This window comes from Diabrotica virgifera, chromosome 9, assembly GCF_917563875.1.
Source record: "Diabrotica virgifera virgifera chromosome 9, PGI_DIABVI_V3a".
Classification (NCBI taxonomy): Eukaryota; Metazoa; Arthropoda; class Insecta; order Coleoptera; family Chrysomelidae; genus Diabrotica; species Diabrotica virgifera.
In genome coordinates, this window is record NC_065451.1 from 179738291 (window position 1) to 179755395 (window position 17105).

General features: G+C 33.1%; 1 protein-coding gene across 6 annotated transcripts in view; it reads left to right on the forward strand.

Annotated features, from left to right (window-relative positions):
• LOC126892156 (phospholipid-transporting ATPase ABCA3-like) overlaps window positions 1–17105 on the forward strand; it is a 361018-nt gene that overhangs the window by 262996 nt on the left and 80917 nt on the right. For all 6 annotated transcript variants that reach the window (XM_050661619.1, XM_050661614.1, XM_050661615.1 and 3 more), the window contains exons 9-10: window positions 6750–7195; window positions 13435–13600. In XM_050661619.1, coding sequence (XP_050517576.1) covers window positions 6750–7195; window positions 13435–13600 — 612 coding nt within the window. The remainder of the gene's footprint in view (window positions 1–6749; window positions 7196–13434; window positions 13601–17105) is intronic.

Consider the following 17105-nt stretch of genomic DNA (forward strand, 5'->3'; position numbering starts at 1 on the left):
GTCCGCAAATGCTTCGTTTCCGAGATACCGGTATAAGAATTTTATATTGACCATTGGCGTGCATACGGTTCATATTACCCGGTAATATTACCCGTATACACGTCAATGGTGAATATAAAATTCTTAATTGTATGCCAAAAAATGCCCAATAACTACCTCTTAAAACCTTCCAAATTTCATTTGCATATCTCAACCGGTTCTCAACATCCCGTATCTCGGAAACGAAGCATTTGCGGACATATCGATACATCAGTATCAGAGTGCACCAACTCAAAAAACATAGTTCTTCACAAATCAGCTTTAACTTATTTTTTCTGGGAGCAAATATTTTTAATCTGTTGTAAATGGTCCATTTGTTTTTCAAATGGAACAAAATTTGGGAAATAGATGCTTATTTTATGGTTCTTTTAGATGATAATTTTTGATTAATTTTTTTTAAAGAATTCAGATTTTTTTTTGAGTTGGTGCACTATGAAACTCTTGACACATCATTTTTTAACAGTTAGTGCATTTTGTATAGGGTATTTGTATGGAAATCAAATAAAATTATTTAAGTATTTTTTTCTTATAATATTATTATTGTTCCTTGTTATGAAAAAATATAATAAAATCAAAATAATTCTGAATTGTCACTTTCTTCAGTAGCGGCAGAAGTTGGTAAGTTCTGAAAAAACTCACAGTGGATTCTGGGTATTCAACCCGAGGAGCAGGAGCGACAACAAATAACATTTTTTAAGTGGTGGAACTCCATGAGGTTTATTGGAGAAGGTGAGAGATGGTTCTTCATAAGCCATGCTCTTTCTGTTTTATCAAATATTTATGACATTATAATTTTCGTCAAAATAAGACTTCTGTTACATTATTTTGTGTGGCTGGTTTTTCTCAACTCTTAGAATTTGTATTTATCTCCATTTTATTTTGTCTCCGGCTTCATTTGTATAAAAATGTTCCCAATTTTTTGTAAATTTTTACTTTATACACTTCGGCAATTTCTTCTGTAGCGTACCAGGCCGTCCAGTTTTATTCTCTTTTTCTTCTTTTTGTATAGATATGACTCTGTCTGTTATTTCAATGTGCCTCTAGTAAGATGTCGTTTTCCATCGTTTTCGTGGTCTTCCCACTGATCGTCTTCCTATTGGGAAACCGTGTCTTGCTGTCCTGACTACTATATTTGTTGTCATTCGGTTTATGTGGTCATTCCATTCTATTCTTATATTTCTTACCCAGTTTTTAATGTTATCCACCTTGCATCTCCGTCGTATATCTATACTTCTAGCTCTGTCCCATAGAGTCTTACCATCGATTTTTCGAAGGGTTTTCATCTCGGCTATTTCGAGCAATCTTTTTGTCCTCTCTGTGTCGGGCACTGTCGGGTAGTGTTTCTGTCGCGTATGTAATTATTGGTCTGATGACTGTTTTGTAAATTCTGCCTTTCATTTCTTTTCCGATATTTTTATCGGAAGTTTTCTTAGCCAGTCTAATTATCATCAAAACCATTTGCGATAAAATATAGAGCGGGTTTCCTTTTAGGTATCTTTTTTTTCTTTTTCTATGAGGGCATGCATCGCATCACCCTCAATTTTGAGTATGTCCAACTACTAAGCATTTGTGGGTTAGGCTTTTTATTGCTAAGTTTTGACAGCAATATAAAATCAAGCAAGCAATGAACTTGTTTTTGTTTTGGCCCAGGCAATTATCGGAATAAAATATGTGCTCATATTGAGGTCCCATGGTTCTTTAGATACTGTCAAAGATACGTACTTATTTCATTAACACCTCTGCTTCCAATACATTCGTGCCACAAAAAACTATAGCTAGTTTGTGAGAAATATCAAATATAGTGAAGTTGTAACATGATAGGCGTCTCATGTAAAAAGAAAATCACTCCGATCTCCATTTTGTAGTGATAATACAAGTTGGAGATGAAAGCAACAAACTACAGAGTACTGTCATCTTCCTTTGAATCTTTGATATCCAACTCCTTCTCTAACCGAATCTAATTTTTTTTCTCTCTCATATGTGCATCATACTTAAGTTGTTGTACAGTAAAACCTGTGTTAATGTCCACCTGTCAAAACCGGCTACCTGAACTAGCCAGCCAGTTTCAAAGTTCCCCAAACCAAAATTTATGGACTATAAAACCTGGTATTAGCGGCCACTTTTTTATATCGGCCAAGAGTCCTATCATTTTTAGTGACCGTTATTGACAGGTTTACTGTAATACTTTTTACAACGCTGGTTTTTTTGGCTGAAAAAAGGCAATATTAAATTCCCTGTTGAAAATTTTGGTGCAATTTTACGGGAATTTTCAGTTCTGCTCTACATTTTTCTTGGTACAGTCTCTACACGATGGCTAAGTTTAGAGATTTGATTTTTCTTGCTCCGCAATAATGAGAATCATTTACTGGAAAAGATTTGATCACGAATTCTTTTTCATCATCTAGCACCTTTGGTCGCCCAGCATTTTTTTTCCTCCGCGGTTGTCATGCTGTACAAAACCTAGCTCTGTTTTTTTAATTGTTGTGCATGCTTTTTCATTATTATACTATTCGAAATGTTTAAAGTATTCATAAAGAAAACTTTAAATACTCTAATTTTTTCATTACTCATCTCAAAGTAATTAGCTATATTTTCGCTTCTATGACTCCCTTCTTTCTTATATTGATATTTTGGCTTAACCGGCATTACATTGTTAACTATAAAATCTCGCTGCCTATTTAAATCACCAAGACTCCAGTAGATACTTAACAGTTCTTCTCTTTCTGTATCACTGAATTGTTTCGAACATTTAATTTAGTAACAGTCAGTGCAACAGCTTTCACAGACCATTTTGAGTTAGTAGCTGGCAACAGTTATACTAACTCAAAGTGATGCGGTATGAAACTAGGACATTGTAAAAAAGTATTGGATTCTGCATGTCGACAAGTCAAAATTTTTACAATGGGGTTGGAATTTTGAGATGGTGTAATTTGAAACTGATAAATAAACATATTTTAACCATTTCCTCATACTTATCTCAATATTGAAAAATTTTGAGTTGGTGCAGTCTGATACTGATGTATCGATATGTTTATAAAGCAAACGGTCATTATTTTTTCATGCAGAATTACCCCTTAAAGTTTGTCGCACTTATTTAGAAACACCCTGTATTGCTGAAAACCGTTGCTAGTTGTTAAAGTACCTAACTTTTTTATTATCCGACATAAGCGAATGAATCAAAAAGCAAAATGTTAAGATAGCTTAAGGTTACAGTTGAGTTTTAATTTCAATATTTTATATACGCTAGAATATTCCACAGGGTGTTCCAAACTTTGAGGAAAAAACACACTATCATTGTTACACTCGGTATACAATGACACTTATCTGTTTAGCAACAATATTATTACATCGATATTCTTGAAGAATAAAACTATAACATATTAAAAAATCACTAAAATCGGACAACAGGTTTAGGAAATATGGGACATTAAAAATGTCCCATTTTTAAGGTGGTGCGTTAATTTTGGCGCTAAGTGTATTAAAAATTTTGAAATATTAGACTCAAGTACTGGTAACGGTTAAGCACGTTTTATTTGGTATAACATAAAGCTTATTTGTTAAGCTCATTCAGAGGTTTTGTTATCCATTCAAATAAATTTTGAAAACAAACATTTGTACCTACTGTGCGGTCCTGTATTAAACTATACAAAAGTAACTTAACACGTTGACGGACAGTGCGTCAAATGTATAAGCAAATGTTGTAATACTATATGTATTTTGCACAGTAGAATAGGGGAAAATGCAACGTCTATAGACGTTGTGTCACATTACATCAATGAAAATTAGATGTCTATAGACGTTCTGTCCGTCAACGTGTTAAGCTAATAATAGTCACGATATATGAGTGTATGAGGTATAAAGTGGTGTATGAGGTATTAGCAAAAATTATAAGATCTAGATTAAAAACTTATGAATCAGAGATAATAGGAGAATACCAGGCTGGTTTCAGACAGGGAAGAGGAACAACCGATCAAATTTTTTTGCTAAAATTATTACAAAACAATAGTTATGAACAAAATCTAGGCTTGAATATGCTTTTTATTGATTTTAAATAGGTTTATGACTCCATCTCACGAAACGGGCTGTACGAAGCAATGAGAGCACTAGAAATATCAGAGAAACTGATACGATTAGTTAAAATGACGTTAACCAACACAGTCAATAAAGTCATGATAGAAGGCAGTTTTTCAAATCAGTTTAACGTCAACAGAGGATTAAAACAAGGGGACCCCCTGTCAACAGACTTATCAATCTAGTACTAGAAAAGATAATTAGAGGAGCCAATATCCTGACAAGCGGCACGATTCTTAACAGAAGACAACAGTGTGTAGGTTTTGCAGATGACCTGGTGTTTCTGACACGTTCAAGAGTAGAACTTCAAAAAATGTTCAAGCAATTTGAAGAGGAAGCAAAATAATATGGCCTGACTATAAACCAAGGAAAAACCAAGTATATGGAAATGAGAGTAGAAAATGCTGAAGAAAATAAGTAGATTACTCTAAGGACAAATGACAAAGATTATAAATTTGAGAAGGTAACTGGATTTGAGTACCTTGGAGTAACAGTTACAAATAGAAGAGACGAAGAGAGAGAGACAGATAAACGGTTGTTGAAAGGTATAGCAAATCAGTAGGTTCATTAAACGTACTGTTGAAGGCAAAAAACGTGTCCAGGGCAGCCAAGATCCGAGCGTATGAAACAATAGTGAGACCAACGGTGTTGTATGCATGTGAAACTTGGACAATGAACCAGGAAGAATAAAAAAAGCTAGAGATTTGGGAGAGAAAAATATTGAGAAAAATTTTTCGTGGTATAAAGGAGGCTAACGGGGAATGGCGCAGAAGAACAAACCAGGAGTTAATGGAGATGTATAAGAAACCTAAAATAACTCAGAAAATCAAGGCACAGAGAGTTAGATGGTTGGGTCATGTTTTACGAATGCCACAAGAAAGAAACATCCTAAGAGTTTTATCAGCAGGAGAGCAAGGGAAGAAAAGAAGAGGGAGACCACGAAGGAAGTGGTTTGATGCCGTCCGGACTGACCTAGAAGAAATGGGTACAAGAGACTGGAGAGGACAAGTACAGGACCGCAAATTGAAGTTCTACTCTTGAACGTGTCAGAAACACCAGGTCATCTGCAAAACCTACACACTGTTGTCTTCTGTTAAGAATCGTGCCGCTTGTCAGGATATTGGCTCCTCTAATTATCTTTTCTAGTACTAGATTGAATAAGTCTGTTGACAGGGGGTCCCCTTGTTTTAATCCTCTGTTGACGTTAAACTGATTTGAAAAACTGCATTCTATCGTGACTTTATTGACTGTGTTGGTTAACGTCATTTTAACTAATCGTATCAGTTTCTCTGATATTTCTAGTGCTCTCATTGCTTCGTATAGCCCGTTTCGTGAGATGAAGTCGTAAACCTGTTTGAAATCAATAAAAAGCATATTCAAGCCTAGATTTTGTTCATAACTATTGTTTTGTAATAATTTTAGCAAAAAAATTTGATCGGTTGTTCCTCTTCCCTGTCTGAAACCAGCCTGGTATTCTCCTATTATCTCTAATTCATAAGTTTTTAATCTAGATCTTATAATTTTTGCTAATACCTCATACACCACTTCTAACAGTGCCATTCCTCTGTAATTTTCACATATTATGGTCTTATCACCTTTCTTGTGAATTGGGCAGATGAGTGTTGTGTTCCACTGCTCCGGCATTTTTTCGTTTTGCCATATTTTCGTTATAAGTCGAGCTATTCTTTGCTGCAGTATATTTCCTCCTACCTTTAATATATCTGCTGGCACTCTTAATAGCCACGATAATAGTATGAAAATCTGGTTTGGATTTGAAGTAAATAATTTTATAATTATGGGGGGGGGGGGGGGGATACTTTAAAAATTTTCATTTTTTTAATTATTTTAATGAGAGTACATAACTTCAAGAATACCATCTGAAAATTTTAGATTAGTCGGAACAAAATACCGAAAAAACAGCATGTTGAATATCACTAGCTTCGCATCACTTTACAGCAGCTTCGTATCAGAGCGATTGAGCGTAGTGATAAACGTTCAAGAGCTGTTCCCCTTCTCTTTTCTAAGTTACTCCGTAATTCAAAAACTTACTTCGGCGTGCATCACTTTGCAATTTGACAGAAAAAAAGAGATTAAAAATAAAATTTGTTAACATTTTAAACGTTTTTTTTAAACTCGTTTTTCAAAGGCGGTGGACATTACAACTCAAAAACTACTTGCCCGTTACATTTGAAGTTTTGCATAGATTTCCTTTAAACATTTTGTGAAGTAACGCTGTCGAGATATTTTTTGTTTTATGCTTATTTTTTGTTTAACAATAATAAATATTAATTGATCCGTGTCTTTTGAACTGGCAAGAACCACGTGTTCCAGTCGAGCAAAAAACCATGTTGCTCGTTAAGTTTTAGAATAGAATCCATTACCATCGACTTAGGGTCGCATTACTTTCTACAAATTTAATATGTAAATGTAAACCACATATTTTGATGTCACCACTTTCATCAGCGTGCTAGTTTCATGTACGTGACGAAATGCACTGAGGATGATCTGAATCAGATCGAAAACGTTATACTTTAATCCATTTGGACGACACTTTTAAAAAGTTTTAATAAAAATTTGTATACCAATATACAAATTGAACTTTTTTATTTATGTATTAATAATAAATATGTTGATTTTAGGTGTCGAAGATTTTGATAATGGTGCTATAAAAGGAGAATTTTTCGAAACTGAACCAGAAAACCTAAAACCAGGAATTCAAATCCGAAATCTCAAAAAAGTTTTTAACCAAAAAGTAGCTGTTAGAAATCTCTCTCTAAACATGTACGAAGACCAAATAACAGTACTTCTAGGACACAACGGTGCTGGTAAAACTACAACGATGTCGATGCTAACAGGAATGATCACACCAAACGGAGGTACTGCAAAGATTAGCGGGTATGATATAAGGACCGATATGGAAGGCGTAAGGAAAAGCTTAGGACTTTGTCCGCAGCACAATATTATCTTCGATGAGCTCACTGTGGCTGAGCATATTTACTTCTTTAGTAAGCTCAAAGGAATGAGAAAGGGTGAAATTAAGTCTGAGATAGCAAAATATGTAGATCTTCTCGAATTACAAGAAAAGGTATGTAAAATATATTTTTTGTGCTTTCACCAATTAATATTTTTTAAATCTTGATTATTTTTCTTTTTGCAAAGGATTTTTGATCTTCTTCTTATTGCGCCGTCTCCTTTCAAAGGTTGGCGATACAAATGGCAACTGTAGCTTTGGAAACTGTTGCACGAAAAATTTCTGTAGATGAGCGGTGAAACCATCTTCTCAGCTCTTTCAGCCAGGAGTTATGGCGTCTTCCTACTGATCCTTTGCCCTATACTTTGATTGCCTTCCAATATGATTTGAAGTAGTTCATACCTTTCCTCTCTCAACACATGGCCTAAGTATTGTATTATTCTTTCTTGGATTATATACAAAACAGCGCTACTATGGCTTCTAAATTCTGGATAATATTTCTCCATTTTTTCGGTCCTCTGCACCCTTTCTCCAGTCCTTCACCCCGATCTCTTCTAACTCTCTCTGCAGCCTCTAACCATCTCTTCCTTGGGCGACCTCGTCTCCTTTTTCCCAATGCCCTGTCATTAGTTTGACGTTTCTACTTTCTGGCATTCGAGTAATATGTCCCAGCCATCTAACTCTCTGGGCCGCTCTGTCGGTATTTTTGTCTCCCATGCATCCTTATTACTTTTTTATTTGTTCGTCTCTTCCAGGTTTTCTCCGCTATCTGTATACCTACAAAAATCTTTCTCAGGACCTTCCTTTCCCATATCTGTATCTTTTTCTCCCCTTGTTCATTCATTACCCACGTTTCGCTCGCATACAACACTCTGGGCCGCATTATCGTTTCATATATTCTGATTTTCCCGTTTCTTGATATATTTTTTGCTTTTAATATCTTGGTTAAGGCACCCAAAACTCGACTTCCCTCCAATAATCTTTTATCTATTTCTTTTTCTTCCCTTCCAGTATTGGTTACAGTAACTCCCAGGTATTCGAATTCTGATACTTCCTCAAATTTATATTCATCTACTTCTCCTTTCATTTCTATATAGTTATCCTCTTTATTTATATCTCCTTTCATTACCATGTATTGTGTTTTTCCTTGGTTGATTCTTAATCCATACCTTTTTGATTCCGCTTCGAACTTTTGGAAGATTTTTTGAAGGTGTTCCTTTGTTCTTTTTAGGATGACTAGATCATCAGCGTAAGCTACAAACTGCTGTCTGTTGTTAAATATGATACCGCTTGTACTAATTTTTATCCTTCATACTATGTGTTCTAGTACCAAGTTAAATAAGTCTGTGGATAGAGGGTCACCCTGTTTCAGTCCTTTATTCATTATGAATTGTTTTGAAAAATTTCCTTCCATTGTTATCCTGTTTTTTTTTTGTATTGTTGACCGTCATTCTCACTAATTTAACCAGCTTTCCTGAAATACCTAAGGATCTCATTGCTTCATATAGCATATCTCGTTCTACTGAGTCGTAAGCCTGTTTAAAATAATGAACAACATGTGTAGTCTAGGGATGGGAAAAACCTATCAGTTTTAACCTAAAACCGGTTGTTTTACTTCGCAATAACCGGTTTTACCGGTTGTTTTTTGTCCCGGTTATAACCGGTTTTTTCTTTTTAAAATAAAAACCGGTTATTAGGTTTTTACGGTAATTAGGATTAGGTTAGGTATTATTTTGGAACCCAATCATAATTATTATTCTCAAGTAATCATTCCAAACAAAACCATAATGCAAATTTTATTTTATAAATACAGAAGCAAACTGAAAGTGGAAACATCAGCCACAGACAATTAAGTTTTATTATAATATTTGTATAATCATAATATTTACATAAGAAGTGATCTGGTTGAAGTAGACGCAAACATCATCTATGTATTTTTCACACTTGACTCTTTACATTCAAAGTGGGTGAGTGACTTTTTCTGATTATCAAAAATAATGTTCTGACTATGAATATCGAATTACCGATTACGAGTACGAATCTCCAAGAATTTCTCTACGTTTTCAAAACGATACACCCATACAGGAAGTATTAAATGAGTTAAAATATACCTATTATACAAATATACAAACGTGTTAAAAGAAATACATGATAATTTTTTTTTGATGATAGTTAAAATAAAAGATAAATTGCATTATCCAATTTAATTTTAAGTAAAATATTTATGTTGATATTATTTTTTTTAAATCCCAGTTGAAAGGATCTGGAAAATTTTTTATAAGTTGAAATGGTCGGGTTAAATTGTATATTATTGCAATATGTATATATTAATATTACGCTATATTATATGTAATAATAATCAATAAATATATAATAATAATAAAATAATAAATAAATATAATAATAGAATAAAATGGTTTTATTAAAAATTGTGTTTTATTTATATTGATATTGATGTTCTTTCGATAGTACTAATTTTGATCATATTGATATCGAGTATCGAGTCGAGTGGAGTATCGCAAACTAAAGTGCATTGTAAATGTATCTAACATTGTAACCTATTGGATTAAAAAAACCAAAAACCGGTTTTTGGAAAAACCGGTTTTTTTTTGGCCGGTTATAACAGCTAGGTTAAACCCTAAACAAAAAAAAAAAACGGTATAACCGAAAACCGGTGTTTTGTCAAAAACCGCCATCCCTAGTGTAGTCCCAAATTTTGTTCGTAGCTGTTGTTCTGTATTAGTTTTAATAAACATATTTCATCTGTTGTTGATCTTCCTGGTCTAAAACCTCCTTGGTATTCTCCAATGATCTTATTTACCTCCTTTTGCAATCTATTTCGGATGATTTTTACAAGTATTTTATAGGCCACTTCTAATAACGATATTCCTCTATAATTTTCGCAATTTGTTTCATCATCTTTTTGTAGATTGGACAGATAAGTGTGTTGTTCCATTGTTGCGGCATTTCCTCTTTTTGCCAGACTGTTAATATTAGTCGGAAATTTTTTTTCTTGCAGCTTTTCTCCTCCTGCTTTAAAAGTATCTGCCGGAATTCCGCTTTCTCCTGCGCTTTTGTTATTTTTTTGCTTCAATATTGCTTCTTTTACTTCTTGTAGAGTTGGTTCTTCTTCCCGTTCTTGTTCTGTGTTATCCTGTTGATGTTGTTTTATTTCCTGGGGTTCTGCTTGTATGTTTGAGTTTAATAGTTCTGCAAAATACTCTGCCTATCTGTTCAACTTTTCTGTTGTTTCTCCTAAAAGCACACCGTCTTTACCTCTACAGTAACTTGTTTTACTCTTTGCAGTTCCTCGGGATTATTTTACTTCTTGGTAGAAATTTCTTATTTCCTTGTTAATATACGATTATTCTATTGTTTTCAACTGTTTGTCAAGATGTTCTCTTTTCTTTTTTCTGCAGATTTGTTTTACTTCTCTTCTTGTCATTTTGTATTTTTCTGTAGTATTTTGTGTATTATTCTTGTCTTTTTCTATTTTTGCTTTTTTTCTACGTATCAATGCTATTTTACAACCCTCGCCAAACCAGTCTCTTCGTTTCTCTGCTTGTACTTTTTTTAGACATAGTTCCGTTGCTTCTGTTATCGCTATCTGTAAATTCTTCAATTCTTCATCAATATCTTCTGCGGTCGGGTAATGAAGTCTTTTATTTATATCAGCCATAAATCTGTTTGCCGTTTTTTTCTTCTTTAAGTAATTCTATCTTGTATGTTAATCTTTATTTTGCTGTTCTTGGGTTTCTTGGATTATTCTTAGTAATTCTTTTTGTTAGTTCATGCGCCGAAGTACCTCATTGTTAGAAACCTTTTGTACGTATGGAATTCTTATGATCAACGTGCAAAAATACGTATAAAACATGCATTTTGGTCCGGTAATAAAAACTTTTTCCGGTGAAAACTTTTGTCGACTTCCGTTTAATATCTTTTCGGATATGGATTTACTCGTGAAACAATTCGAAATTAAATCGATCCACAACTTTTCTTGCAAAATAAAAATTCGAACAGAAAAATGATTTTCGTTCCTTTTATTATAGGCTATTGATTATGTACTATAATATTATGTACTATAATGAAAGGAACTACAACGTTAACGGGGTTTATTATTTAATATGGTCAATGAATCTCTATATATGAAAAAACCGCGGAGTGCTACCATTTAAAGGGGTGCGTTTTTGAGAAATTAGTGAATTAGTCCCTGGGCACAGGTTACATTAGGGTGAGTTCTATGCACTTTTGGTACAAACACGTCTACATAAAAATTGTTGCTGGTTAAATTTTTTACCTAAATATAACTGTTTAATGTCAAAGATACTTTTTTTTACAAAAATATATTCAAAAGAAAAAGCACAAAGAAACCCAAAAGAAAGAAATTTTGTTTTTTGTCCCATAACTTTTGTCCACGAGGATATTGGTATAGACATTGCTTCACAGAAAAAAAATTACCAATTTTATCTTTAAAATGATGTTTGGTAGAGGTCATTAGGATTTACAATTTTCGAAATATGATTTTTCAAATTTGGCCACTCACAGCAATTTTGGTCAATTTTCCTTGTTGTTTCGCCAATATTGTTCTGTAACTTTTTTCTACGCAACTTTAGGCATATGCAATGATACATGTAAGAGGAATAGAAATTAATTACCTTTAAAATGTTTTACTGTATAATGTTGTACGACTTCTTTTAAAGGGCTTATCTTGTTCAAGATTTTATACTTTTAATGAGTTTTAATATTTTTTACGATTATTTTTTAAATTTCTCATTATAACTTTTTTTCTACATTTAGGTATATATTATATAACAAAAAAGAAAGCTTATTCTGTTTACTTTAAAATGGTGCATTATAAAAAATTCTAGGATTATTTTTGAATAATATATGCTTTTTCAAAATGTAATAAGTACTTGCAACGATTTTTGATTTTAGGATTATTTTTTAAATTTCTCATTATAACTTTTTATGTGATTGTGTGTTATGATTGAATCTTATTTTTTATAGGTGATACTTTGGATCCACTTGACTCGGCCGGGCAAACTTCAAAATATGGATTAATTCCAATATTTACTGTCAAAGCTCCTGCACCACAAGCTTTGCTTGAAAAAATAGCATGTAAATGTACCAAAGGATGTACAAAAAAACTGCGGTTGTAGGAAAATAGGAATTAGTTGTTCAATATTCTGCAAAGGATGCATGTGCATGGGTACTAATTGTGGGAACTCTAAGATAACTGAGGTGTCAGAGGAAGATATTGAAGCTAATGCTAACGAAGAGATGGACTTTGATTTTGAAAATTTTTTAAATGTCAACGTTTAAATAATTTTAACTAAAGTGATGTTTTCTAAGGATAATGTTTATGTAATTTTTGTAAAAGAAATAATTTTAAATAATACAGGTAAAAAAATTTCAAAGAATCACTCGGATTCCATTATTTAAATGTAGATGATACACCATTTTAAAGAACAGAAAGTAAGCCCTTTTTATTGAGCAATATATAGTATATTCATGTACCTACAAAAAAAGAGAAATTTCAAAAATAGTTGTAAAAAATATAAAAAATAATATTTTTTATATTAGGTATTATATAATATATAATATATTATATAATAATATTATTTTATTTTTATATTATATTATAAAAAAATCGTTAAAAGTATAAAACCTTAAAAACCATAATCTCTTTAAAAAAAGTCGTACAACTTTGTACAGTAGACTATTTTAAAGGTAATTGATTTCTATTTATATTACGTATACCATTGCATATACCTAAAGTTACGTAGAAAAAAGTTACAGAACAATATTTGCGAAATAACAAGGAAAATTGCACAAAATTGCTGTGAGTGGCCAACTTTGAAAAATCATATTTCGAAAACTGTAAATCCTAATTACCTCTACTAAATAACATTTTAAAGAAGAAATATGTAGGTTTTTTCCTGTAAAGCAATGTGTATACTTATATCCTCGTGGACAAAAGTTATGGGACAAAAAACAAAATATCTTTCTTTTTGGTTTTTGTGCTTTTTCTTTTGAATATATTTTTGTAATAAAAAGAGCCATTGACTTTAAAAAGTGATATTTAGATAGGAAATTTAACCAAGAACAATTTTTATGTAGGTATGTTTGTACCAAAAGTGCATAGAACTCAGCCTAATGTAACCTGTGCCCAGGGACTAATGCACCCATTTCTCAAAAACGTACCCCTTTAAATGGTAGCACTCCGCGGTTTTTTCATATATAGATGTCCATTGGCCATATGAAATAATAAAACCCCGTTAACGTTGTAGTTCCTTTTAGTTATCTTATTTTGAATATAATCAATAGCCTATTATAATAAAGTTTATTTGTAGAGAAACTCCAAAGCATCGACTCTCTCAGGCGGTATGAAAAGAAAACTCTGCGTGGGTGTAGCACTTTGTGGTAATTCTAAAGTTGTTATGCTTGATGAGCCAACTGCTGGTATGGATCCTGCTGCAAGAAGAGCTCTCTGGAATTTACTAGAAACACAGAAAGATGGTGAGTACTTAAATATTTCGAAACCATTTTAATTGTTTTGTTAAATTTGCCATTTTTGAGTTGTACAAATCTCTTGAAGAATAGCAGGTAAGAGAATATTCCAGAAAAGTATACTCAATTTATTAAATTGCCGACGTTTTGAGGTTTAATTGCGTTTTTTAAGGCGTTTTGACTTGTCCTCCTACCCGCTACTCGTCAATAGTTAGATTTCATATTTTTAATAAAAAATATAAGCAATACGGTACCCAATATTTCGAGTAGTTGAAGGTAAACTTAACATATTAACATCACAATTAGGTCTACTATCACTACTTGTACCTTCACCAAAAGAACCACCGACACCACAAACATCGTCTCTAAAAGTATATAAAAATAAAATATATCAGTCTTCAAAAAGGCAGAACTTTTATTTTAAAATTTAGACTTAACCCTCTAAAATATTTTGCACAACTTTTTTACTTTGCCTTTTTACACAGCGTTGCTCTCTACCAGAATCCACTTTGCCTTTTCCCGCTTTGGATAAATTTTGGGAAGGAATAGCTTCTTTTTTAAGGCATCGAAAATTTTTAGGAGAATATCCAAGCAGCTCGTGTTTCAGATTGCGTTCATAATCGTCGCTGTTAAAATGTGTTAAACAGATGCGAGCGTTGTTAACGTTAAAATTGTCTGTACGTTTACATAATTGTTTCCACACACATCGCACTTTTTTGTCTTTTGGCAAACTAAAAAACTTTATATTCGTAACGAAACCTTGTGATTTATTGTCGATATTACAACCAAACACGGCACACCTCATTTTTAATAAAAGTTTAACAAATTATAAGTAAAATTCACCTTAAACACAAAAATAAACACTGTTTACTATACTACAACACTGAATATAATACTGTTCTACTCACAGAGTGACGTAGCTACGTAGGCCCCGCCCACCTGCTCTATGTCATATCTTCAGAGTTATTGTATCATGTCAGCCACTAACTGCAATAGTGTTCAAATACCAGCATTATTTCGGCCACATGGCTCGGCCATACGGCGGCCATACGGAGATATTTTCATTAGATGCTGCAATGTTGCCAGCAACATACCCAATATATTATTATATTGCCGGCAACATATTGCTTTAAAAACTAGCCTGTCTAAATGCCCCTTAAGTTTTGACAAAACCAAAATAAATTTCAACAGAGTAAAGGAAATAAAGAGGAAATACAGAGCAACATGCAAAATTTTGCACAGCAGTTCGACTTTATCGGCAACGGATCAGGCACTGCAACAGTGTTCAAATACTAGTAAGATTTCGGCCACATGGCTCAGCCAAATGGCGATATTTTCATTAGATGGGTGTAATGTTGCCAGAAACATACCAAATATATATTTTCGGCAACATATTGTTTCAAAAACTAGCCCGTCTAAATGCCCATTTAGACGTAAACTAATCCATGACTGAGCTGACGACTCGTGAAAAATAAAATCCCACAACTTCTCATCAGTACATTGAACTGTAGAATGTAGATGACCAGGATGAGCTAATGAGAGAAATAGATTCTGAACCTGAGGCCTCATGTTTTTCTGATTAAATCACCACATCCATTACTTGCATTATTTGTTGTTAAGAAGAAACTTTCATTTTATTATCAAATAAATTTTATGTTCTCTGTTGTTTTTGTATTTTGTTTATATGTTACAGTTCAAGTTGATTCTCAGTTAGAGTTGACTCCAACTAGTTGGAGTCAACTCCAACTGAAACTGATTTTAAAAATTTAAATCAACTTTTACTAGTTGGAGTTGACTCTTCCTGGATCGATTCAGTAAATGTTGATTATACGAGAATCTCAAGTGCATTTTTGATGAGTGTGCGTTTCTTTGTTTTGACCGTTTCAACTACTTATTAGTATAGTCTGTAACGTCGCGTCGCCTCGTTAGGTAAATTATCCTGATTCGATTTTTTGCACAAACTTACTCAAAGAAATACATCCGTATAACAATCCTTATAACAAATACACAGGGTGTCACGCGGTACCGCGGTCGAAAAATTGTTTAACCCAGGGCTTCCCAAACTGTGCGTCGGGACGCCCTGGGGCGTCGCCGACTTGTCCCAGGGGCGTCGCGTCTCAGAACAGACTTTTAATACAGAAGATATATTTATTACAATACTCATCCTGCAATTGGCAGATAGAATTACATACTGGATTTTAGAAGAAGTTGCTCTTATGGAAGAGAAAATTAGAAGATCAAGAAATTGACTGTTTATCTGCTTTACAAGGTATTCTACAAAAAAAATCGATAAAAATCGATAGAAAAAAGTCAGAAACCCTTTCCAGTTACCCACATCATCGACACTTTCAATAGAGGAAGACAACAGAGAAGAACAATTTACAGAAATGTTGTGGTCCTTTGGTTCCAGCCTAAAGCTTCAATACGACAAGGACAAACTGTTTGAATTTTGGAGCTCAGTTTCTCATGAATATCATGCCATCAGCACTGCAACATTAAAGGTTTTATTACCATTTGCGACTTCGTACTTGTGCGAAACGGACTTTTCTGCAGTGACAGTAATTAAAAACAAGTACAGGTCAAACATAAACTTAGAAAAAGAAATGAGAGTGGCAATTTCCAAATTGGAGTCCCGGTTTCATAAGCTGTGCTCAAAAAAGCAAGCACATCCCTCACATTAACCAGCCAGTTACATAAAAATTATCCCTTTTTATTTTTGTGCCTATGTTTTGATTTCGTTCTTAATTTCTAATAAAAATATAAATGTTCAAATTGTTTTTTTTTTGTTATAACTACAGGGTGTAACGAAAATACAGGTCATAAATTTAATCACATATTCTGAGACCAAAAATAGTTGGATTGAACCTAACTTACCTTAGTACAAATTTGCACATAAAAAAAGTTAGAGCCCTTTGAAGTTACAAAATGAAAATCGATTTTTTCGAATATGTCGAAAAATATTAGAGATTTTTTATTGAAAATGGACATGTGGCATTTTTATGGAATTAGTATCTTAAGAAAAAATTATAGTGAAATTTAGACACCCCATAAAAATTTTATGGGGTTTAGTTCCTTTAAACCCCCCCAAACTTTTGTGTACGTTCCAATTTAATTATTATTGTAGTACCATTAGTTAAACAAAATGTTTTAAAAACTTTTTTGCCTCTTAGTACTTTTTCGAAAAGTCAGTTTTTATCGAGATATTTTGAATATTTGTCAAATCCACCACATATTTGTATATTGTTAAGTACGATGATGGAGTTAGTAGTTTATTTATGATTTACATTTTTAGGTATATTTTGAACCATATTAAAAAAGAAGCCACATCTCGATAAAAGGTGCCTTGTAGACAAAATACAAAGAAGCAAAAAAGTTTTAAAAACACTGTGTTTAACTAATGGTATCGCAGTAATAGTTTAATTGGAACGGACACAACCATTTGGGGGGTTTAAAGGAACAACGCCCCCATAAAATCATTATGTAAACATATTAAAAAAGTAGCCGCAACTCGATA